This window comes from Plectrocnemia conspersa, unplaced genomic scaffold (genome assembly GCF_051122295.1).
Source record: "Plectrocnemia conspersa isolate PC_06_02 unplaced genomic scaffold, ASM5112229v1 ptg000001l, whole genome shotgun sequence".
Taxonomy (NCBI): Eukaryota; Metazoa; Arthropoda; class Insecta; order Trichoptera; family Polycentropodidae; genus Plectrocnemia; species Plectrocnemia conspersa.
The window spans coordinates 14,340,329-14,366,563 of NW_028277165.1; the positions used below are offsets into that span (position 1 = coordinate 14,340,329).

The 26,235-nt window shown below is 34.4% G+C and overlaps 1 protein-coding gene across 5 annotated transcripts in view; it reads left to right on the forward strand.

Moving 5' to 3' along the window:
* Myb (proto-oncogene like protein Myb) overlaps positions 1 to 25,914 on the forward strand; it is a 50,980-nt gene extending 25,066 nt beyond the window's left edge. For 2 of the 5 annotated variants that reach the window (XM_088183765.1, XM_088183898.1), the window contains 11 exons: positions 19,723 to 19,843; positions 20,296 to 20,445; positions 21,007 to 21,239; positions 21,322 to 21,652; positions 21,728 to 22,064; positions 22,141 to 22,585; positions 22,665 to 22,881; positions 23,022 to 23,261; positions 23,337 to 23,507; positions 25,537 to 25,626; positions 25,710 to 25,914. In XM_088183765.1, coding sequence (XP_088039891.1) covers positions 19,723 to 19,843; positions 20,296 to 20,445; positions 21,007 to 21,239; positions 21,322 to 21,652; positions 21,728 to 22,064; positions 22,141 to 22,585; positions 22,665 to 22,881; positions 23,022 to 23,261; positions 23,337 to 23,507; positions 25,537 to 25,626; positions 25,710 to 25,832 — 2,458 coding nt within the window. In that variant the 3' untranslated portion in view covers positions 25,833 to 25,914. Of the gene's footprint in view, positions 1 to 19,722; positions 19,844 to 20,295; positions 20,446 to 21,006; positions 21,240 to 21,321; positions 21,653 to 21,727; positions 22,065 to 22,140; positions 22,586 to 22,664; positions 22,882 to 23,021; positions 23,262 to 23,336; positions 25,387 to 25,536; positions 25,627 to 25,709 lie in introns of those variants that run through there. The other 3 variants (XM_088183614.1, XM_088183689.1, XM_088183815.1) reach the window with 2 other exon arrangements.
* The last annotated feature ends 321 nt before the right edge of the window (positions 25,915 to 26,235 follow it).

Sequence of the window (26,235 nt, forward strand, 5' to 3'; positions counted from 1 at the left end):
ATAGGAGGGCGCAAAAATAATTATCAATTCTTAAAAGGCAAAAATTCACGCCAAAAGCAATAAAATCGTGTCAGCGCCGTCGCCTCTTAGCGAATCCGGTCTATGCAGCAAAAAAATCACTGTAACTAATTATTTTAATCAGCATTTGGATAATAAGCGTTCGTGGAATATTAGCACTTTTTGTGATATGTCTAAATTCCTTAATTTATTTTTTCTTTTTTTTTGTATATATTCTTAAATTCAAGTTATTTGATTATCTACGTATTTATTTAGTTATGTTATATAATGCATTTCAGTTTATATTTCGCTTCTGAGAACTGCATGGAATATAAATAAATATGTCTGCGTATGTTTCGCACGAACGATTTGTGCATTTTATAGCATTATTTATTTTGGTAGCGGTTATGTACGCCATTACATCTGTACAGTTGATTTTTCACTTCTGATCATTCAGTCGCTAGTATCATCAGGTAAATAATGTATGTATAAACACCTGTCATATTGACTCACATATTTGTATCCTTTCTTGACTATTGCCACCGCTATAAATCATATTCTCGAATTGTCAAGATTGGGATTAATTTATGCGCCCATCGTACACCGCACAAATTCGCATGCCTAGCCCGTCCCAAAATCCTCCATTATATTTCATTGAATCGCGCATACTTGTTTCTCGATGTATGCATTTAGGTGCAGGTTAAATCATGCTATCCTTTTAATGCGCTCGCCTATTCATAAAAAAATCCCTTCCAATTTCGACTGATAGTCGACCTATCTCGAATTAGGGGAGCGCAAAATAACACGCATACCCGCAAACTTGTATTCACTTTCTCTCGCGTGCATAAATTATGGGTTGGTAGCGTGTGTAATTATATTCCGAGGAGAAAAAATCCAATCGATATGAATATGTGCACCCATAAAATAATCTTCGATCCAATGCACCGTGCACTCCCGGTCATTCGTCCTTTGTCAGTGGCTCGAAGTGGCACAAAGGTGGGTTTTCTACACCCCACACTCGACGCCCCGGCACCGTGGGAATGCTTTAACCCTCCCTTAGTAGTCCGCGAGGATACCCCGCCGTTTCCCACCGTAACAATAAGGGCCGCCCAGCCTCGACCGTGTCGATGCCACGAATCCGAAGGTACCTGCCGGAGGTCCGTGTTTACGTGCAACCAAATTGCATCTTTGCGCATTCCGCGTTCTCATGAATAGCCATTTTTTTTATTCCTTCGATCGGTAATTGCGACGGCTCACGGATCTTCTTGCAGAAAATGCTTGAATCCTCGCAAACAATACCATTTTGATATGTTGAAATAAGAGACGCTCTTGTGACTTTGGTTTGAGTAACATATACTCCAATTATTAGGAAGATAAACTTAGTTTATCAGATTTTGAATTTTTATGATTCATAATAAAACTAACCCCATCAAAATTTGTGATTACTATATTATTGTATGTGGTGTAGGATACGAAGAAAGTCATTGGAGCAGTTTTCTTAAATTTCAAGAGAGCTTTCGAAACAATAGAGAGGATAATAATATTGAAGAAATTAGAGATTTAAAATGATTTGATAATTATTTAAAAAAGAGAAAGCAAAAAGTTGAAATAAATTATGCTTATTCCAAAGAGAGAATAATATCTCACGGTGTACCAGATTCCTAGGACTATCCACAAAAATAAAAAAGCTGGTTTCCTCAATGGAATAATGAAACACCTTCGTGCATTAATAAATAAATTATAATATAAATGTTTTTTATATTCTGTTTATGTTTATATTATATTTTTATGTATGTTTTGATTAAATTTGCTCAATGTATAAATAATTAGCTATATTAGATAAATAAATTTATAAAATAAATAAATAATTTCCCAGTTAATGCCCTTAAACGAAGACTCACGCGCGTACCATTTATGCTAACTAAATCAAACAGTCAAATTTTGTCTGCAATTATTATTAAACGTGTGATTAAATTACTTCCGATTGTTCATATTGAAAAGTGTATAAACACAAAATAAAACTCTTTTTCTACAAAAACCCTAGCATTAAGTAGTTATTAGACACTTATTTTGAACATATGTTTTTACTGATTTTCACATTTTGATTTTAATTTTTTGCAAATTATCTATTTTTAAATTTATTATATATTTTAGCATTTTAAAAGAAACAATTGTGCATTCAAGATGGTTTCAAAGAAGTCATTTATATCGAAACATTTTAAGGAAAAAAATGATCTTATCTATTTAAATTTTTCATGATTTTAGAATCTATAAAATTATAAAACATGTTCGGGAAAATAATAATAAATATTAAATACCTTACAGTTTATAACACAAATATCCAATTCTTTTATCAATGATAACGTCGGCTACTGCAATTCCAATATATCAGATTTCAGTAACCAACGGGTTAATATAAAAAAAATTAAAAACGACAAATATTACAAATCTTGAGTAGTTTTATATAAATAACCCGATTAAATATACAGACTAATGTCAGAATAGACGGTAACTGTGTAGCGCAGAGACGTCATTTCGTCTTTTTCTCAGGGAGGGTGGGTAAAAGTTGACATACATTTTTCACGTCAAAAGCAATAAAATAGTGCCGTCGCAGTGGAAACGCACGGTTATCAAGCTTTCCCACTGCATTGGTGCAGACACGATTATATTGCTTTTGACGTCTATTTTTGACTTCTGAGAAGTGATCATTGTTTTTGTGCCATCCTATTGACCGAAATTCGGGTTGAATATACTTAAACCAATACTCTCATATCAGAAGTTCGCAGTAATATCGGTAAGGATAGCCATCATATTTTTAAAACATAGTGTAATATCGAAGTGCAGACTAACTATAGAGCAATATGCGAGATGCGACGTCTGTCTGTACTTCTTCTTCCACTTAATTTCCCCCGAGAGTTAAATTTGCTTGGTTTATATTTTGGATTTAATCTTATGAAAGTTCTAAAATTATAATTAGTTGTAGAACTTTCATTATGTTAAGTTGGGCTTGGTCAATTATTGTGTGTTAGGTTTGGGTTTGAACATCAAATGTACGTTTCGCAACTGTCAAATTGACTCATAAACATTTTACAGCAGCATATAATTTCACTAGCGTCTATTAGTTAAATTATATTTTCGCTAATAGAAAAATATATATAAATAGTATTGAATTCATAAAAATTCAAAGTATTTATTTAAACTTTCATAATGTGATATTTCTTATTTATTTTTACTTTTTTATAAATTCACCGAAAAATACACATATACTGTAATACTTACACATCGCATGTATAGCATATAATTTACTAGCACCTGTCAGATAAATTATTTTCACTGGTAAAAATATATATATACTGGTGAAAATATATTCAGATATAATTTCACAAATGCCATTTGTCGGGATAGATTCGAGACTGTTTTTTTTTTAATTGTCAAGGATAACCTGAGAATTTTGGTTTGGAATAACGGACGTCATTTCAGCTTTTTTCAGGAGGGGGGGGGGGATGTTGACCAGTCAGTGGTCGTTTTTTTAATATTTCTTTTTTAATCAAATTTATAATATTTCATTTAATGGCATGCATTTTTCTGGCCAAATTCAATTCCATAGAAAAGTATGTGCAGTTTGCTATTCTATAATTTCTTATTGCAAAAAGTGGCACTGCGCCAATTCTGCACGACAACGCCTTGGTGTTTAACGAATAATATTTGCCCGTCATAGTTTTTCAGAATCAGCTACATATCGTGACTATTGGATCTATTTTATTTAAAGCGTAGGACATTTAAAAAGTATTTTAAGAAAAAATGATGGACAGGCGTATGCCGTAATTTTTTTATATTGTAGACCGGAGACAGTGACAATTTTCTGTCATTAAGACGAGTGTGCATCATGTCATCGTTCAATTGGCGACGAAGGGGGTCTTAAAAAGTGTTTCATTAGCGGTGTATCGCATAAGCGAAAACAATGGAGGCGATTACATCACTGCCACTCTCGTAATTTAGCGGCGATTGAAAGCTCCTCGAAGCTCTCGGTTGAGCCTACAAAAAACGTATACACACTGTTTTTTGTTGCTGATAAATTTTAGAATGCGTATTCATAATGTTGTGTCTTACGACGAGCTTCGTTAGCCATTCGTGCGAGATGATTTTGTTTGGTACCAACTGATGTTACGCTTCACGTTACGTTGTATGTGTCCATGTAATAAGTTTTTCTTTTAAACAATAAACCTCAGATACCCGCATTGTTGTCTTAAGGGCAAGTAGAACTTTATTTACATGTTTTATCGGCAGTTTTTTCCATAAACATGTTGATTACCGGTGTAGCAAACTATGAACAAACATTCCACTCTCTGTTTGACTTGCACGACTTAAGCGTTCTTTAATTATTTCCGAAGTGCCGCGTTCAACCCTTCCACGCTCGGCTGTCCTTTTGTGTGTGGCCGCGAAAAAAACTCGTCCTCCATACACACACGCATAGGTGCGTTGACTCAAGACAAACACTATGTAAAACAGGTATTGTCAACGCATGCTTCATAATATTTCCTCCACATCGCGACGCGGCCCATCTTTGGCTGCTTCCAGATTCCAGTTTCCATCATCAGCTTATTACCTGCGCCGGCCAATGCCCTCGTTCCCCTTATTTAGAGTTACGTAACTCTCGGTACACCACCGGTAAGACTTGTCACTTCTGTCAGACCGTTTGAGAAGTTCTGCTCGACATTGTCACGTGCATTTGTGCGCACACATACGCGCCGCGATCGTAAAATGTCCATTGTCTACCGCTCCGGATCGAAACGCGATCACTGCGGTGGAGTCCTGCGGGCGGATTGTCTTAAATTTCACTTGAAACTGCTTCTCAAATTAGCGCATGATGGATTGCCGCGAATGGCACAACCGCATAACGCACTATATGGGTCAAGGATGGCGGTGAAGGCAATAGTATTACATATTGATAGGGTTGCCGTAAATGTTGTGTAAGGATACGGGACAGTGATAAAATGGGGATGCGGTTGGTTGATGGTCACTAAAAAGAGTACGCCTACCGACTGATACGTAGTTGGTTTTACGGTATATATTATATATGGCAAATCAAATACATTTAAACTATATGCGTACTTTACTCTATTTATAATTAAATTCAAGGTATTGCTTGTACTTAAAAATAACGTTTAATTTACTATTTCATTTTTATGATTGATATACTATATTTAACTCGTTATATTTTCCGGTAGAAAGCTTAATTTTTTAGTATTGTGTTAATACATTCTACTCCTGTAGTTATTTTTTTGTTAAAATAAGCATTTTTTGTTGTAGTAGTTTTTTTGTTATAGTCACATAGATTAAATGATTTTTTTATAGTCGATTTAGTCGTATGTGATACTATAAATCTGATCATTCAATATATAATATATATGCGCTAAAATAATTATAATAATTTGAATACATTACATGACTTGACATGTAAATCTTTGTACCAAAAAAGTTAACTAATAAATGCATACAACATCCGTCACAAGTAGCGATAACGAAATGTTCACAAGCAATTTTTCGTATTCAGAAAATTTCACTCTTTTACTTTATTATTATAATTAAGTTAAAAAATATGTACATAGTTTTTTTTTCTTAATATTTTTTATTTTAATATTTTGACAAAGCAATCTATCCATTTTATCGATATTGTATAAGTACGTATATGGAAAAAGGTAATGATTTTACTTGTTAGTTTACCTTTGTGGCTAAAAGTGAAATATTATTGTAATGTTATTATCAGTTAACATTAATATGTGCCATTTGGTTCAATTATGTGTTGATAACTTGGTTTATCATTCCGGATGGAGGTGACGTAATTAGAATGCTTGTTTCTAGTATGTACATACATTTATGATATGAAAAACCTCAGACTAATTTATGCGATTTTATATCATTGGGTGTAGTGCGGGTTTTACATCTGGCAGATGGGTCGCTCAAAAGCAAAATGTGTGATCGTGTGAAATGTTTAATTAAACCAGAAAACCTTGTTTTGAAGCAAAGCTAACTCAAATCAAAGCAAAGCTAACTCAAATCAAAGCGAGTCAATTCATTTTCCGAATTTTTTGTTATTAATCGAACATTGTATTTATTTCATTAATTATAATACATAATATCAATTAAATTCCCGCCTGTAGACCTTTTGCAGCAGTTAATCCTTTCGATGTAATTTTTAATGACTTTTTTAACATTTCGGGTGGTATCTCGGCTATAATTTGGCGGATGTTGGTTTTTATGTGCTCAAATATTTCCGGTTTGTCGGCGTAGACACGATCTTAGCGTAACCCCACAAAAAAATCCAACGGCGTTAATCGTATGATCTTGGCGGCCAGTTGACGTCACTAAAACGTGAAATAATGCGATTTTGGAACTATTCACGCAAAACATTCAACGTTGCACCCGATCTGTGGCATGTTGCGCCTTATCCTCTTCAATGTTTTTTACTACATTGCGAATAGTTTGCCCAATAGGACGATGAAATTTACCACAATCTTCCAGTAAAATACACAGTTCGTAAAGAATTATTATTTCTGTAGAATAATTGAACAATTTTAACCCGTTAAGCGGTGGTTAAACGATCCATTTCGTAAATGTGTTATTGCAAAATAACATTTTACACTTTGAAAACGCGTGATTATTGACAGCTGTCTGGTTTACAGTGCTGCCAACATAGGAAACTCGAATTGGATCAACATATACATAACTCAATGACAGAATTGACCACTTTTGATTTTGAATCAAATGTAAAGCTTAAATATATTAAATATATTTTCATAGCAGTGTCCTTTAATTTAACTCATGTTAATTCAATGACTTTAAAAGCAAACTAATTAGTTTTAAAAGCCTCGTTTCTTTAAGAGTCGACAATTGATAGGACAGGTGGTTGTAATAATGATTTGTTGCTAGGGTCTGATGGTAGTACGCACATGTAACCTCGTGTACTTTAAAACCATTATTAACTAGATTGATGGATCACGTCTAGATGGTCGATTTAATCGCCGAGTCGTTAAACGCAAATCATTCCAACAATGTGAACCTGCACAATAATTCCAACCTTGGTTTAAGTATTGATCGTCTGCATTAACCAATATCGCCGATCTATTGCCTATGAGAGAAATGTTATTCATGTATCTTGTTTTTCGTTATTTCGGCGAGCATAACAGTTATGCACTTACGGTACTGAAGACTCGGAAGGTGAACCGAGAGCGTGTTGACGATGGTCGCGGTTTTTTAATCCCTCGCCTTCGTCATCAATGGCATATTGATCGGAACAAGTCCGATGCACCTTTTGTGCGCCATCTGTTGTTGTCGGGTCGATCCCCTCGGCAGCCCCCGGATTCGAACCGGGCGCTTCTCCCCCGCTTCTGAATCAAGCACCTTTCGCCGAGCAGCCGTTCGCCGGCAGCACGTGCCCCCTCGGCGACGCTTTTATTGACCTTTTGTATTCCTCGAGGACGTCATATGGCGCAGAGGACCAACCCTGAGTGATCGCAGATCTCCCGCAATGGAGATTTGCCGATTAGTTGCGCATACGACCTCTTACCGTGACTACTACCGCTCTATTTGATTTCCCGGTCTTGGAAAATCCACGTGTACTCCGTTGTGCTATTTTAGCACAAGGACGAATCTTGTATCGGACTTGGGCGCCTCTCGCAACCATAACCAGTTTGGGCACCTCTCGTGAAGATCACGGTTTATCGACAATCTATTTCATACTTGGAACGCGCGTTTACTTCCGACTTGAATATGTATGTGTGTGCTTTTTTATGGTTATTAAATACCTTCGTTTAACTATGCTGCCAATTTGTAGCTCGATTCCGCGCTGCTTTGAACATCAGATTTTGCTGCTTTTATTTAAAATTTAACTGTGAACGAACGGGTGCATATCTTCACTGATATATTTTGATATTTTCCTTTCGTGTATTCTGTGTTATCTAATCCGCAAGGAAAATGTGATTAAGCAAAAACACATTTACGAAATGCATCACTTATCCATAGCTCAATGCGTTAAAATTGTTCAATTTTTTTTACAGAATTTTTCAATTATATATACTTGGTGTATTGAAATAATATAATTTATTACGATGGTCTTAATTTAATTAAAATAAATAATTAATAAAATACATCAAATGTTCGATTTAAAAAAAATATGATGATATCCTTAAATTGGTGTTTTTTTTTTAAATTAGTTTAGAAACTGAAGTTGGATCACCATTATGAAGTGAGAGTTGTAATGCCTGCACTACACTCTCTGGAAGTTGGCCAAGGTTGGCCAAGAACGGAGAATATAGTGGGTTACTTCGGTCGAGTTTGGTTCTGCCCGCTCTAAAATCTCTCGGAAATTGTCCGATGTTACTGAGAACGGGAGGTAAAGTGGGACTAATTCAGTCGACTTGGCCAGCTTCGAGCGCTTCCGAACATTGCCGGCAAACGGACCGAAGTCGGAGCTGCTGCTCTTTCGAGCGCGAGCGGTGAGATACTTCCCCTTTCGCTCTCTCGCGTGTTAAGTGACGAGATTGAGAGAGATAATGATATGATTTTTCGCAAACTGAGATAGAACGAGTAACTCGGTTCAATTTCAGTATGCGCGTATGCGTCCTATGGTCAACACGCATGACGAGCGCTGCATCGTGGTCACGTGGTCAAGTTATAATACCACATGCTTATCGGGGACTTCAACAGACTCTTACTGATATCTTTGAATATTTTAGGGCTCCAAAAGGGATTAATTATATTTTCGATAGTATATTTTTCTAACAGATATCGTTATTATATATTTTTCATATAAAATTAAATAATTAAAAATAATTAGTGGTACTTGATTTTGATAAAAAAATCGTTTCGAATATCCTTATGTATTTTCCTAGATCGGTTTATATAAATGTCACACCATAACGAATTCTTATTTAGAATCGATGGCGACAAATTCTATGGTAGTCACAAATGTAGTGTTCGTATTCTGAATTATCATTTTTATGCCTTATGGCATTTTGCAAAAGCCGACAAAGATTTTGCGTAAATTGAATATTTACGACCGAAAAATTTTCACTTGTATTGTATTGGTGAGTGCCCACACAAACTTTTATAATTATCAGTAGCGTAATTTTAATAAAATGACAATTTTAAAATGGCCATTATTCGGCACATTTTTCGAACGCGCGCAAATATGCCAGCTCTACGTGACAGCAGCCGCCGTGCGGACGTCGTTCACGGCCGCCATCCGGACGGCATATGAAATTTGTGGCAGTGTGACCGCTACTCGGAAGTCGGCGACCTCGGCCGACTTCAGTTGAACTTCGGTTTGGACAACTTCCAGAGAGTGTAGTGCAAGCATTAGGTTAATCAGACAATTGTTGCATAAAACTATATGGAATACGCATAGTAAATTATTTGTTATCTGCTAATTAAATTTATTTTTTGTACTTACAAACACCCGTACTTTGATTTACACGGTTAAGAAAATACTGTTGAATTTCAGCGAGATTTAAAAACTATTTGCGGGTTTTTATCAAAAAATTTGCAAGGATTTGAAAAAAATAAAACGCAAAAATTGTTAAAAAATTATTTAATAAGGGTAAATTTAAAATAATCTGCTGCTAAGTATGACTGTGATAATACTTATTTTTAACCAATTCTAAGGAAGATTAGGTTAGATTAGAGCAGCGACGAAGGGAAATATTAAAATTATTATACCGTTATGTACATATTATAAATAATTGTTAAGTAAGATTTTCGAGAACATATTGTTATTGTAAAGTAATAATAAATAATAGTTTTACCACACCGCCACTTTTTGTATTTATATATGAGAATATATATGGATATAATTGTATGTGTTCGATTTATGCGATTTTTTGTAACCCATCTCTCAATTTTGTCTGTATAATATATATAATAAGTCAATATAGATTAATTAGGTAGATAGAGCCTTTTTTTTGCTTAATATCTTTTTTAAATCCTTTTATTTTTTTATAATTAAAAATTGTTGACTTTATTCTAATTGCTATCATTTGTATGCTGAAAAAAGGCTCTTATTGAAATTGTTAAAATCGGATTCGAGAGTCGATAAAATTTTAAACGACTCCACAGCCCTGATTATAACTAAATTCATTATGTCCCTCATGGGGGTAGATAAATATGCTCTCATACAAAGGATGATGCACCCTCGCCGATCGCTTTTATAGACTATCATATATACAAATTCTGAGCTGAGAGCTTATGACAATGCTTCGTTACGAAACAACGAATCGCATCGCGCCGGCTGTAATAAAAATCGCTCATTACCAACCACCAAAAAAGTGCCATTTCATGCGCGCCCCAAGTGGGTTATAATTTCCGCGCGACATTTCCAATTAATAAGCGCGACTGGGGTCGTCACTATCGCGCGCAGCCCCAAGGTGCACATTCGCTTGCGCCGAGATCATCTTTACGCCATTTCCCCCCGGCGCATAATACACTTATATATCTATATAGTATACATATTTGCACTTTGTAGGGGGCGCTTCGGACACGCAGCTGTCCCCGCACCAGATGTATTATATTTTTTTCCAACACGAACCGGGTAACCTTTGCGAGCTATCAGGTCTCGTGGTGCAACCTCGGGGGAGGAGGCGGTGCCGCGATGGCTCTCCAACTTTTGCTCCCTCCCCCCACTTCGACATTTTGAAAGCTCGATGCGATAATAACATAATTTGGAAACGAAAGGCGATCGTCGGTGTTGATTGTTGAGAAATTGCGGTTATTCGATGCGAATTTTTGAGGTGGTTGATGAAGCCACACGAACGCGATTATCGGTAATACGATACATCAAACAAGATACTCTCAGATTTTTTTTATGTAAGCTTGATTTATTTCTTATTGTTTTAAGGTGGGCGAATGTTCAAAACTAGTCAGTAATGTCCATCATATTATAAATTAAAAAATCACGAACCGGATATATGATATTCGGAATGTAAAAATATTTCTAAAGCATATTATTTTGCGATTAACTTGATTTTGTTAACCTAGTAATGAGTTTGTTAATTCTAACATCAACAAGTCTCGTGCTTACTCTGTTTTTTTTTGAATTTCGATAATCCATCAGTCAATAATTACTTTTATTGATATTGTTAAACGTTCCTTTAAACAATTTTTCTTTTCTTATTTTGAACGGGTTCATCAGTGTAAAGGGACATCTTTTTCACCATGAACATCACCTATTCTTGTTTTAAATTTGCAACACAATTTTACAAGTTAATAGCGCCATTGCCATAAATGATGAATTTCAGCAGCAGCTTCTTACGTTCAGAGCAAATAGATCAGTATTGTAGAAGAATAATTTATTTACATATCCATAAATTCGCTCGATGTGTACCAGGATTTTTAATCAAATAGTTTTGAGAATTGTTGAGGTTTGCGAAATTAATCACGCGCGGTTAGAGGGGTAGTTTTTTTTTAACGGGAGGGTGATAAATAATTTTTTTCCCCTTAGTTTGTTTTCAAATATACACTTAGAATTCGTGGGTTTATACCATTTTAATCCTGCAAGTGCAGCGAAACGATACTATGCATCTGAGAGAACAGTTCTGATTTAAATTTAAATTCAAATTAATTAAAAAAACATTTTTTTGCTACTTTGTGTTTTAAAATATGAGCGTCGTCTTGTATAAAAGTCAGTTTTTACGATATATCTATACTTCGTTTCATTTAACAGAGTCACTTTGAGGCTTTTCATTGGTCCGCTTGCGCCGAGAAGAGTTAATATACGTTCCAACTACTTCATTGTTATTCCGACACTCTCAGCGCACGGGCGTCTTCAAATTGTTATCGCTATACATACGTAAATGATTCCACTATTTCAACATAAAACATATAGTAACATTTCTTTAAATTTGTTTAAAATATAGAAAGGAGTAATGATAAGTATATCGAATTTATATCCGCACCTTGTACTTTAGAGAAAATTAGTGGGGCGGCGTACACCCAAAGTTGTCATCTCTTTTTCACTTATGAATAATGACGAAATGGATAGACGTCAAAGTGACTATGTTAAAAGAAACAGAGTAAAGTATACAAATATAATTTATTCATAATATTTAATTAAATTTAAAAATGTTTATTTAATCCTAAATATTGTTGATTTACATTAATATAAATTTAAATTATTTTACAAAAATGTAGATCTATGAACGTAAAAAATAATAAAATATATTATGCAACTTGCGAATAACTTCATGCGTTACACACTAATCTGTGTTAGTTACTCGTTACACTGCGTTTCTCATATTAGCACACAAATATTTTTATATGTTTATTTTGTTTACAGTTGAACAAAATTAATTTATTTGAAACAATTTAGTTGCAAGTTCTTAGAATTTCACTAAGCTTCTTTGTCTTCTTACGCTTATATACACTCCCTTCTTCAGCTGTCGTACTACGTTGACCTTTAGAAAATTTCTTATAGAGTGTAGAGCGGATGTTCATAAGTACCTATATTGCTCGTAACACGTGTCCTGAAAGTTTTCGATCGTAATAGGTTTTAAATGCTTTGGAAATAATACTACATATTCAATCAATTATTTTTATACGCTACACTGTCTCTCACTTCATTGTCGTTAAGCTTTGCCCAAAAAAAAGCTCGACGCGATGATCTCACAGTAGCTAATTTATTTATTATGGTCTCATGCTATTTTTGAGTGTATTTTTTTGCTTTAAGCTGTTCATGCATGACCGTCTGCTGCAATTAAAACATTTCGTATCTTTATTTGTCCTGCGGTGTCAATTTGGATCGACATTTATTTATACGCAGGTGTGTATCGCAAATGGAGTCAGTAATATTTTACTCTCTACTTACAATTTACGACAGGTATTTCAATGTATTCCATTACTCCATTGGCGGATTATGGTAGCAAAGAAAAAATGTGCCCCCAGAAAAAAACAGGTTAGAGAGGGAAAAAATCTCAGGGATCTGTATTTTATCGCTAAATTCCACCTGATAGATGTCTTTAAAAGTATAAAATATGACTTCCTGTTCAAAACCATTATTATTTATTTTCGGACATACGATTTATTTTTACACAATACGATGACGTAATCTGATTTTTTATTGTAATAATCCTTTCCCGGTGTGGTAGTATTTTTTTATTCACGGTCAGATAGAGCTACGATTTCTACGTCGGAAGAAGAGTGGTAAGGTAATACGCGTAGCTTCGAAACAAAAGCAGGACGTGTGCGGTCTGTGAGGGTATATCCTTCGACCTGTTGTTAACTTGCTCCTCGGAGCGTATATCCTGTTGCGACCCCTCAGCTTTTTTATTCGAAAGGAGGGAGGAGGGTCGTCGTTCTTAGAACGAACAGGACAGGACGCGCATCGCGATGGAAGCTAATTATTTATTACTTCCATACATATCGTCAGAGAGGATCAATTGTTGCGATTTCATTGCTGTTTTTGCTTTTTCTCCGCCCGTTTGTTGTACTTCCTTTCGCTTCGCTTTAATTGGACTAATTATAAGAGTTGGAATTACGGCGCGTATCCTTGTATGGATTGCAACGCAATCGAATAGTGCTTTTTACTTTCTTTATTGTTGGAAATGCAACGCAATGAGACGTAACTCTGGAAGAGTCGAGCGTCATTTTGTTTGTGTCGGATTGTTGATGGATTAAGTTATACATCGAAACAGGTACGTTGTGTATTATCTACTTCCCCTGAATGTACGCACAGATTACGCTTTCTTGCATATTTGTGTTTGAATTGGAGACATTTGATCCTCATAAATGAAGTAATAAAACTGACACACAGACGTAGTATTTTTTTACACGTTTCTATTTAGAATGCCTATGCTTCAATGGACTGCAAAAAATATCAGACTGTTCGAACATATTTGCTCTATTACTTGATGATTTCATAATTTAGGGAACAAAGCAGAACTGTATTTTTTTCAGAGCTTATCCATTCAGAATTGCGTATTATATATCCAAATGGTAAAATATTTTCGTATAAAATTCACATTAAATCCACATATGTGTATTGTCATTAACGTTTTTTTTGGTACCTATTCACATTTACACACGTCGATATTTGCTGTTTGATAAATAATATTTATGAATACATAAATACTTTTCAACTTTTTTTATTTATTATTTCTTACATACCTAGTAAAACGCAATAAGATAAGGTGATTATTTTTAATCACTTTTAAAAATAGTCCCGAGGATGAAGTGGTTAACGGGTTAATCAGTCTTTTTTGTAGGACTTGATAGGGTAGGGTATTTAAAATGTTACTGTACTTATACGTAGAAGCAACAAAAAATTGTCTGAATTTAAATCAACTTTGGGTCAGAATAAAATTTTTATCTCGGTCAGAATTTTATTAACGCTGGTCATATTAATTATGACCAGGCTCTAAATAAAATTCTGACTGATTCTGACAAATGTTAATAAAATATCTCATTTTGAAAAGTAGATATGTCCATAAAACCAAATTTTACTACTGTAAAATTTGGTTTTATGGACATAAAAAATACAAAACTATTTTTCTTCCTAATTAAAAAAAATAATTTATTTGTTATTCTTTACATTTAGAAATACGATATATAAAAATAAAAACTGATTTACACTCAAACACATGGACATGACTCGTTTTTACAATAATCAAAAGTTATTTTTCGTCACTACTCGATACGCCTTCACTGCTTTGTTTCATTGTCAGATGCTAAATTTTCATAAAACTGTGTATTTATAGGATTTTGAAGGTAATTAATTTAAGTCAGCAAATATTTTTAATGCAAAAATAATAGGTATAAATTAAATGATTTTTTTTATTTATGTATTTTTAACAATACAACATGTCATTTATTCATAATTTACCATTTAATTTAAGATAAATTATATAAAGTCTAGATATTTATGTACGGATCGAAAATATCTACGCATATTATAATAAAAAGTGGACCGTATGTTTCAAATCTGTCCTACAAATTTGCGTTACGGAATAAAAATCATTAAAAATTCCGGTACGCGACAATTGGGCGACGGACAAATGGGCGATTCCGGTCAATTGGGCGACGGTCAATTGGGCGATGGTTATTTGGGCGACGGTCATATGGGCGACAGAAAAAACTAGCACGCTTTGCTTTATTGTAAATATTAATAAAATATACATTAAAACGAAAAAGTATATTAAATGCTAAAAACAATTTTATTTTCAAATTATTAACTCATTTTATAATTATATGCAATACCATGTAAATATTCTATGATATTTTTTCTATTGTACCTCAAAACTTTTATAAAAATTCTTTGGTCTGTTCTTTTTATAAAGATATCCATTCCAAACATATTTTTCCTTGTCTTTTTGACTTAATATGCCTGAATTATCCATTTATGAAGAACATAAACTGTGGTAACTCAAATTAGTCGTTCTCAACAATGATCTATAAAAACCAAAGATCTATAAATAGCACATAAAATATAACCCACATGTGAATAAAAAGACACATACTTATTTTCTTGCTGTACTGAATTTTTTACCAAAAACACAATGACACTGTGACAAAGTGTTTTAAAACCACGACAAAAATAATTTTCAAAGACGCAACGAAACTTTTTGCAAACATTTTCAGTCAAAATTCAAAAGAATACTGAGCGCTAGTTATGGGTTTTTATATTTATATATAAGTACCCTATCTAGCTTTAAATAGATAACTGTAAAATATGCGATTTTTGTGAATTCGCAAAGTTTATTCTCACACTAATTTCCAAGGCGCAAAACATAAAAAAAATTCGCGTTAAGGGCAAAACCCACGATAAACATTTATCAGCGCTAGTTCTAGGTTATTATATTTATATATAACTACCCTATTCAGTTTAATATAGATAACGGTAAAATATGCGATTTTTGGAAATTCCAAAAGATTGTTCTCACAGTAATTTAAAAGTCTCAAAACATAAAAAAATCGCGTAAAGGGCAAACTCCACGATAAACACTTATCAGCGTTAGTTCTGTGTTATTATATTTATATATAACTATCCTATCTAATTTAAAATAGATAACTGTAAATTATGCGATTTTTTGAAATTCCAAAGGTTTGTTCTCAGAGTAGTTTCCAAGGCTCAAAACATAAAAAAAATTCGCGTAAGGGCCCACTATAAACATTTATCAGGTAGTATACTTATAATAAAATTACCGACTTAAGCCGTGTGTTTTAAGTGTTTTATGATATCGGGTAGCTCTCTAAAATTCTTGAATAAAAAAAATCACTGTTTAAGTGATATTTTATGATTACATAGGCACAAATGATAAGTAAATATGGGTATATTATATTTTGTTTAGACCAAATAATGTTTTCATCTTTTAATTCTATTCTAAAATATATTACTTATATTTTCGTATGTACGTATATATATATATAATATACATATATATATTTTTTAATATGTATTAAATTATGTTAATTATTTAATTAAATATAAGATCATGATTTGCATCACATTTATTTCTAATGCATTATTATTCTATCGCCCAAAAGACCGTCGCCCAAAAGACCGTCGCCCAAAAGACTATCGCCCATTTGTCCGTCGCCCATTTTGAATCGCCCATTTGACCGTCGCCCAATCGCCGTCGCCCAATTGACCGTGTCCCTAAAAATTCTATTTAACTTTTCTAGAATCTGGAGAGTTTTAATGTTAAAGATGTTTGGTGGGATTGTGTGTCTTCTTACCTGATGTGTGCATTTCACAGCCAAATGTGCCACTTCTGAGAATCGGTTCATTCTCTGCGACTGCGCGTCTCACGTGCTGCGTCCATTTGCAAAATTCCTCACAGCTATTTTTAAAGTTGTCAATATTTTCTCCCTAGTGTTGTCAAGTTAATTACCGATAAAAAGCGTCCGTTTTTTCTTCACAAGTCTTTTTTATTCACAATTTCTCTTTTTGCCATTTTACCTGGCGCGCATAATTCTCCGAATGCCAACGCCGCAGAAAGGGTGGGTCTGCCGCCAGTTCGTTCCTGACCACGGACCCGTCGAGTCTTTCTCGTCCCGATAAGATGTCCTAGGCGGCGCCTCTACCCTAATACCTGGAGAGGCGCGAGGGCATGGAGGACGAGAAGAGTAAGCTCCGCATCCCCGAGTCACTTTTTTATAGTCCTCTAACAGCAAGGTGAGCGTGTCTTCTTTGACGTTTCTCGGCGGTCAGCTGTGCCTCGTTGCCGTATCAGCTGACGTCATATAGCCAATATAGCGATCTGAGAATGCGCGGGAAGACACACGTGTGTTACGTTTTAATTCAACATCACTCCTCCAACAACGCGTGTAAACGTTCGTCTTGATAATATTCTCGGAATGTTTTAACTTGCGTGTATTGTTTTTTAACATTTGACCGGAAAAGGGACAGGAACGCGTCGGTGGTGATTCGGAAGTCGAGTCGAAAATAAGGAAGTTCATGATTTAAAACTTTTTGTTTTGTTTTGTTTGTGGTAAATTGATTAAGTTTAAATATATACCAAGCATTTTTTTGTTTGGCGTTCTGTATGTTAAAAAGCAACGTAGTCAAGATGTAGGTACATAAAATCAGGTATACGTAGAGTGGGTTAATGGCCGATGTTCAGGTATACAGATAACGCATCATCCCCTTATAATTTTAATAATATAGCTCAAGGTCAAAATGTAGCTTGTCTATTCAAATTTGACTGTAGTTGTTTTTGGTTATACTGTACATCAGTGATTCACAATCACGAGTTAATTATTACGTACATATTCGTATCTAGGATAATAAAAATATCCATGACAATGTTTGATCTATATGTCAGTACAGTCTGCCTAAAAAAGCGCCGCATTTCCTATAAAAGATCTTGTGTCCAAGGACGTCATTGGGGGTGGGGGAGGATAATTATAAGCAAATTAATTTAAAATAAAATACATATTAAATTAATATCTCAAATGGTTGATATTAAAATATTACTATATCTTTTTCGTTATTATAATTATGAATTAATTTAATTCTACTTATTGAGCTTCAAGAAGATATTCAATATTAATTACTAAATTGTCAATAAACTAAGAAATCATGTTTTCAAAGTAATTTAATTTTAAAATTAATATAATTTTCATACACCATTTTTAAAAAAAATATTATTTCTTCAATAATATACATACATTTTAAAAATAAGTATAAAGACGACAAAATGAAAAAATACACATTCAATTAAAAGCCAAAAGTATGTTTAAACATACTTTTGGCTTTAATGAAATTACTAAGTATAAGTAAACTTACTTTTGTGTTGTATAATGAATAGTATTTTTAAAGTTTTACTTTTTTAGATAACGTGATTTTTTAGGTTCGGTGTTTTGCGTGTATGATCTTTCTGTATAAATTATTCCGGACCAAAAAAATATTTTTAATATTATATTAAAATACAAAGTAAAGGTAAACATTTGGATTGTTAAATTTTTAACCACTGAGTTCAATGTAGCAATCAAATTGAATTAAATTTAAGGAATCGATATTTTTACTTCGGTTTCCAAAATAACTTTTGCTGGTATTTTTACTATTTTTTATATAAGTTTAAACTAGTCCATAAAAATGGACAATAAATGTTAAATAAAGATTGATTAGGACTTTTTGAAAAATAATATCAAATTTCGGATGTGATCAATAAATAAAAATGACTGTGTACACAAATATTTTTTTACTGAAAGTCATTCTCTAATATGCGCCAAAAGTTTATCTTTATTACATACATGTATTATGATTATTGAATATGCGGATGACAACCTCTTTCAATTATCGAAAGCGGCATCTTTGTATAAATCCGTTCGAAAGGATCTTCATAAAACATAATAGTAGTGACATGAAATAAAATTAATCCCTCGCATAACTTCTTCAAACAACTTTTTTCTATTGACTCGTCTAAAAGGCCTATTTCCATTACTGCATAGTTTTGCGTTACTTTTATAATATTTACTTGTTATGAAATTAACATTTTATATTGTCCGTTTTTATAGACGTCAACTAGTTAAAAATGTTATAAAAATAATCAAAATACTATAAAAATGGTTATTTTAAAACACGGATAAACCGTTTTTTCACGAAGTAAAAATATTGATTCATTGGATTTAATTCAAGTCGATTGCTACATTGAACTCGGAAGTTTAAAATTTAACCTTACATTTTTATTTTAATATTTTTTGTCCGGAAGAATCCGAACACCGATTTTATAGGTAGGGTCTTGTCTAAGAACTTCTGCTGGTCACTTTGTTGAAAACTTTTGTTTAACAAATACCTATTGTAATTTCATTATATCGGAAACGCCACAGTCATCTCTGACCGCGTACGAGGGATGCAAGGCGTCAAACAGTCACGTATTGTTCTCATCTCTAGGCACGTTTTTGTAAGTTGCGTATCAGATTTGGGATGACCCGCGGGCGTACAGCGTCCCGTTCCACATCTACATAATATACGCACATTTTCATAGTCGCTGTGTAGTTATCGTCGTCATAATCATAGTCGTCTGCGCCTTGGTGGTTATTTTTTCGATTTTTATCTGATCGTTCCGCGTTCATTGTGATGCGAATTCTGCTCCGCGCGAGATGAATAATAGTCGTCGGTATCCTCTACATTCCGCGGCGATGCTGTAACCATCGCGTTGTGGATTTTGGTCAAAAATCAATATTTTTTTAATCATTTTTACTCGCTAATGTGTTTATTTCTCTCGTCTTTCGCAGTAAGACTAACGAAAGTGAAACTAGCGAGGAATCGTCGGACGACTCTACAACTAACGACGATTCTGTCAAGAACTTGAACGTCAGAAAGAACATCAACAAAGGGAGATGGAGCAAGCAAGAGGTACCTACCATTCGCTTATATTTATTATCGCGCTCCGTTATAATTTTTAAACAACAGCTTATCTGTATGTATCTAAGCGAGTTTATGTTCTATGAAGCTTTTTCGGTCTTCGAACTTCACAGTGTGTGACTTTGATTACGATATTTTTTTCGTCGTTCGTATCGAGGCTATCGAATCTCGCTTCGTCTCGGAGTGGAGTCAAATTATTCTACCTGCTTTCGATTCCCGAGACCTTAACTTTTAGAGGGCTGCAGTGAATGCACTCTCCCCTAATTTATTATACGCGCACCACCTTTGGGGTCGATCGAGAAACTAGTTTGCCGCGTCGTCGTCATCGTCGTCGTCGAGTAAACGATGCCCATTGTGACGGGGATGAGAAACTTACATTTTTTAGGGGATGAACGACTCGATTAGTATGCGCCGCGATATTTATTTTGATTCATGCATTATAGGACACCCTACTGAAGCGCTTGGTGGCGGTCCACGGGGAGAAGTGGTACGCGGTGTCGCAGAGCTTTCCCGACAGGTCGGATGTGCAATGCCAGCAGCGGTGGGCCAAGGTGGTCAACCCCGATTTGATCAAGGGGCCGTGGACCAAGGAAGTGAGTATATTTCTTCGATTATTTGACCGGTGCGCTACTTTAACGATAGTCTTTTTGAATTTTTTTATCGTCCGCGTTGTAAACAAAATTAGCAATCAGCTGGTGCCGGCGATGACGCAATGTTGAGATTGTTTTTTTCCTCCTCTTTGCCATAGCTCGAACCCGCGTGTGAGCGCGCTAGTGGTATGCATGCATGTTATTCGCCGACCGGTCAGGACGAGCGAAAAAAAGTTCAATGGAAACGTGCGAATAATAAATTAGCAATGGCCGTAGACATGTGTTTGCATACCGTCGATTCTTTCACGGTCGCTCTGCGCGATTTCATTCAACTCGTCACATAGAGACACACATACGGTTGAAAGCCAAAGGTGAGATGTGTTTTTTCTCGCGCCTCTCGAGATCTGACTAAATACGCGCGCGACCTTGTTGTGTAACGGATTATTTTGGACGTGTGTATTGGAGGCGCACGAAGAAATTTTAATAAAACTTAGAGAAAAATACTCTCCTAAAACACTCGCCGCGTGTGGACGGACCTTACTTATTTTATCGTTAAAATTTCAGGAAGACGAGAAAGTTGTAGAGCTTGTAAATAAATACGGTCCTAAAAAATGGACGTTGATTGCGCGGCATCTCCAGGGAAGGATAGGAAAGCAATGTCGAGAGCGATGGCACAACCACCTCAACCCTGGAATCAATAAAGGCGCATGGACTGAAAACGAAGACCGATTAATATACAAAGCGCATCAAGATCTCGGAAACCAATGGGCGAAAATCGCCAAATTACTACCTGGCAGGTGAGTAACACGAAATGTGTGCTTAGAATATTAAACCTCAAAATCTAAAGCTTAATTAATCGTTTTTGTTTTGATATTGTAGGACCGACAATGCCATAAAGAACCATTGGAATTCAACGATGCGCCGAAAGTTCGACACAGAAGAACCTACATATTCTATGCGTAAAAAACACCTTCGGATGAAAAAGTCACCCTCGATGGATGTTATGGTTCCCGACGTCGCTATGGATGACGGTACACTATCACCTGTGATTACTTCAGTTAATACTTTCGCAAACGATCACAACTGCTACACTCGACAAACGATGAACGAAAACAAATCTTTATATTACAATCAAGCACAACCGAACATTGAAAATAGATCAGCTACGCCTCATATTGTACCTATCACGGACGTCAAAGCTGTTTATGAGGTATGTACATATTTGCAAAATGTGTTTTTTTATTCAATATTATTCATAATAACAAAGTTTTTAATTTTAATATAGGAGTGGAGCACTGAGTTTTTTGAAATGTCCAATAGCTGCCACAGCTATTCGTCCAATGCCGAAGAATCTTCGACGGTGAAGAGTGAGCAACGAGAACGATTAAACAAGCAGTACGGAGAATTCAAGCAGATCTTTAAGAACAAAGTCAACAGTGCAAATAAAAACGAGGCTGAAAACGTAACGGAAACTCCCCTTAGGTCAAAATCTAATCACGACATCTTGAACGAATCGCCGTTTAAGATCGTCGGAATCGACGCCTTGGAGAGCAACATGTCACCGCAGATGCTGAATATTGCTAAAAAATTAATTGCTTGCGATAGTAGAAAAAGTTCACCTGGTATGTTTTTTTTTATTTAAATTAAATATGTGTATATTAACATATTTTTGATTGTCGTATTTATTTTGTTTTATAGTTAAAAGCACGTTTACCAATCATGTGGATATATTTCCGGGCAGTATATCGCCTAATATAAACACTTCAGTCAGAAGTTCGTCACCTCCTCCAATTTTACGCAGGGCGAGAATGCGTAAAAATGCATCGTTACAGTCCAACGTCAGCACCACACAGCCTGAAATATCGTTACCGGAAGAACCGGTCACAATGCCCAAACTGATCACGCCGATAAAACAGTTACCGTTTAGTCCGTCGCAATTTTTCAACAGCCCAAACAATTTCGGATTATCTCTGTACGACGTTCCATTGACAATGACTCCCGAGAAGAAAAATTCACCGAAATCAATGAGGGAATGTGGAGTGAGTCCGTTGCATACGCCGACACCGAACTTGAGCGTTGGGTCCACCAACAGTTCCAGTCACATCACACCTGTTCCGAGAAAAATGCTACATTATTCTCCGAGGTAGTTTACTTTTCATATTATGGTGGTAATATTTATCGAAAGATTAGTGTTTATTTGAATGTTTTTTTTAACGTTTCAGAACTCCGACGCCTTTCAAGAACGCCATGGCCGAAATGGAGAAAAAATCTGGACAAATAAACTTGGCGTTTTCCTCTCCGGGTAATCTAGTTGCGGATATAACTGAAATGATAAAACGCGAGGAGAGCACTTGTAGTTCGCAGATGAATGATACTACATATGTTACCGAGAGCGAGATAACGTTACTAGATGGAAATTCGACTGCTCAAAACGATCAGGTACTTTGATTTATTTATAAGAAATTATTTATAGAAGGACGATTAAATAATTTTTAATCAAAAAAGTACTAAATGATAATTTTTCTACAAAGTGGTTCAGTTATTATTAGTTATTTATAACATGTTATTTGAAATTGTAGATGCAATACGACTCTGGAATTGCTTCTCTCAAGCGGATATCATCTGAAGCCGCTCGAAACTCTACGAATCAAACGTCGACAGGAGACGGAAAAGAAAACGCTATCCCGAGCATCTCTCATAAGCGTGCCAGAAAAGCTCTGGCGCATGTGTGGACAAGCACTCCTCATTCTTCAGACACTTTGGCGTCATTTTCGCACAATGATCAAAAAGTTACGAGTTTATTTGCAATTGAAACACCGGTTAGTTGTTTGTTTTGTGGATATCAGTTAAATTTTTTAGAATATTTTCTATAATAATTTTATTTTCATATGTAGAGCAAAACTCTTTTGGATTCTACTGGAATGTTTTCACCGGCGTCTATCTCGAAGCACATCGGAGACGAGTCGACAAGTTTACACAGTATATTAAGCTTGGACGATACGCCGGATTCGGGCCTTGTTAAAGCTGAGAAAAGAACTATTTCGTCAGCCAACAATTCTTTCAAGGTACAACACGAGGAACCTTCCTTTGAGTCTTTATCCCACCCTGATAACTTTCTCCATTATGATTTCGGCTTGTATCCGAATCTAACCCATAAATTAGATGACGCATACCACTCTAACTCGATTAGCAATATTAAAGAGGAACATATAGATACTAATCCGCATAGGTACGGTAGCTCTGAAGGCCCAATATTTTGTAGAAGTCTAATCAAAATAGAACCGAGCGAAACGTTTTCTATTTTAGACGACGGTAACTCACAGACGGGACAAAGCTTTTCTAGGTTGAATGCCGATCGTTTTAAAGCTATTTATGGAAACTATGAAGCTAAACCTCCTACAGTAAACCCCAACTGCTTGAGAAACATCACTAATAAAGTGAACAATATGTTAGTTCCCAGAGCTACTTTGGTAGACGCTTTTGCGAATCACATCCACAAAGTGACAAATCAAAAACCGTCCATCACTACGATCGACAGTGTCTTGTCGCAAAAGTTTTCTCAGGCTCAGAGTATGCATAAAAATGAGAATATTAACACGTGGGTCCATAGCAGCGTCAAACGTGAATCGCCCGTTGACAAAAACGATCCGGACGAATTTTGGTCAGAATTTTCTGCCATTTTGTAGTTGTATATATTTTTGTGTTTTAGTATTTCACGTTTAAATATAAATAATAATATATGCACAGATAATTACTATACTTGAATATAGTGTTTTGTTATAATTTAAAATATTCTACGTGTTAATAAAATATATATGATGAAAGATTATTTATTACGTTTATATCGGTTGTTCTTATTCTATAAAATATTTATACAATCAGGTTGTATCTGTACTTAACGCGCGTGTATTTTGTAAATGATAGATTAGTTTTAATTTTAGTTATTCTAGACATTTTTCACATCACTCGTGTATATAATGGCAACTCGCATCGGTTTCGTGTGTAAATATATCATTAATCATTTTTATTTAATCATTAAATTAAATCTAATCAATCGTGGATGTCGGGATTTATTATTCAAACGTGTATCTATTTTTAACAGTTAAATCAAAGTGGCAAAATCTAATTTTGTCCTCGCTAAAGTCGATTCTTCTCTAACCCCCCTATTTATTAACTATGATTAAACCCAAGGTGCCTCATTTTTTTTATTAAGTACTTACATATAAAGAAAACCAAAGAACTAAGTCATTTTTTTATTTGTTTTTATTTTTCATTGTTAATATTATGCGCATTGTTTCAACCAAATCTAGAGTACAAATATTTTTCCAGTCATCTTTTTTATATTTATTTTTAAACTACTAAACTCTCTTAACATACCTTTATTTTACTCTTATAATAAATGGCATGACTAATCAATACTAATTTCGATACCAAACAATATTTCTTCATAACATAAATATAACAATGATTTAATTTAATTTTTTATTTTGCGAATGTGCGATACAGTTTAACTGTATTGAAATTCACGGTCATCGTAGTTTGACTGCGGCTCGTATTTTTAAATCTTTTTCCCGCTATCCATTCCTCTCACTTGTCACCCATCAATATTGACAGATTCCGGTGTTGGCAATTATTGTTTTGTATAACAGTAAATGTTGTGTGATATGTTTTATTATTATTATTATTTTAAACTATTCAGAATTTCTATTATTTCATTATGTTGTTTTGTAGTGTTTTATTATTTATTTATTTTAGTCTTGATGTTTTTTTCGATATTATTATTTATTTTGTTTATTTCTGTTTGATTTATATAAAGTCAGTCATATAACTTTATTTCATAGTTATGATGCTATAACCAATGTTTCTGTCAATAATGTATTGCTCCATGTTCTCCATGTCCACATTGTTCCGATTTCGTTTTCACAAATAAATATTTTTCATGAAGTTTTTATTTATTATTCCATTTTTTTAACCATAACCAAATCGTGTTAACAATGTTTCAATAACAGGTTATATAAATATATAAAATGTTATTGCTTTGCATTGGTTTATATTTTGCTTATTGTGTTGTTGAGCTTTGTGTTGTATTCACAGTATAATGCTTACGATTCTCCCGTAATCCGTTCATCCGCTGTAAGATCCATAAAATTTGGTGATATGCCCGAACATGAAAAAAGCGAAGAGGCAAGTCTTTTTTTGTTCCATGTTTTTCTCACAATCATCTATTAGTTTATTGTTATATATAATGTATGTATTTATCATTACAGTTAGATGATAAGTGGCAGCAAGTCCTCTGCGGAAGGACGAAAGATCAGTTAGATTTAACGGCACAGGCGTATCACTACATGAGAAAAACAACACTTAAACCTCGCTCACTCAATTTCTTGTGAAATTGCCGTGTTGCAATTATTATTGATAATAGAGAATTGTGATTTTTTTGTATTTCACAAATATATGTTATGTGGTGTTTAATAATTTTATTTATGATTTAATTAACAATTTGTCCTATTATATATTTTGTCATTTTATATTTATTTCAATTTTTATATAATATAATAGTAATAATTGAGTGCTTATTCGCCAAAACTCGATATGATACTTACTTTCACAATCAGGAGAGTAAATTTTATATTTATGAATCAAATTAAATCGCCTAAAATGAAATATTTAATTTTGGCAAATAAGTACATAATTATATATTTAAGGGTGTGTTTCATTAAATAAATATTTTTGAAGTGCACTTAAAATAAAGAGTATATCCTCTTGTCCAAATGTACCTAAAGTTAATTTTAT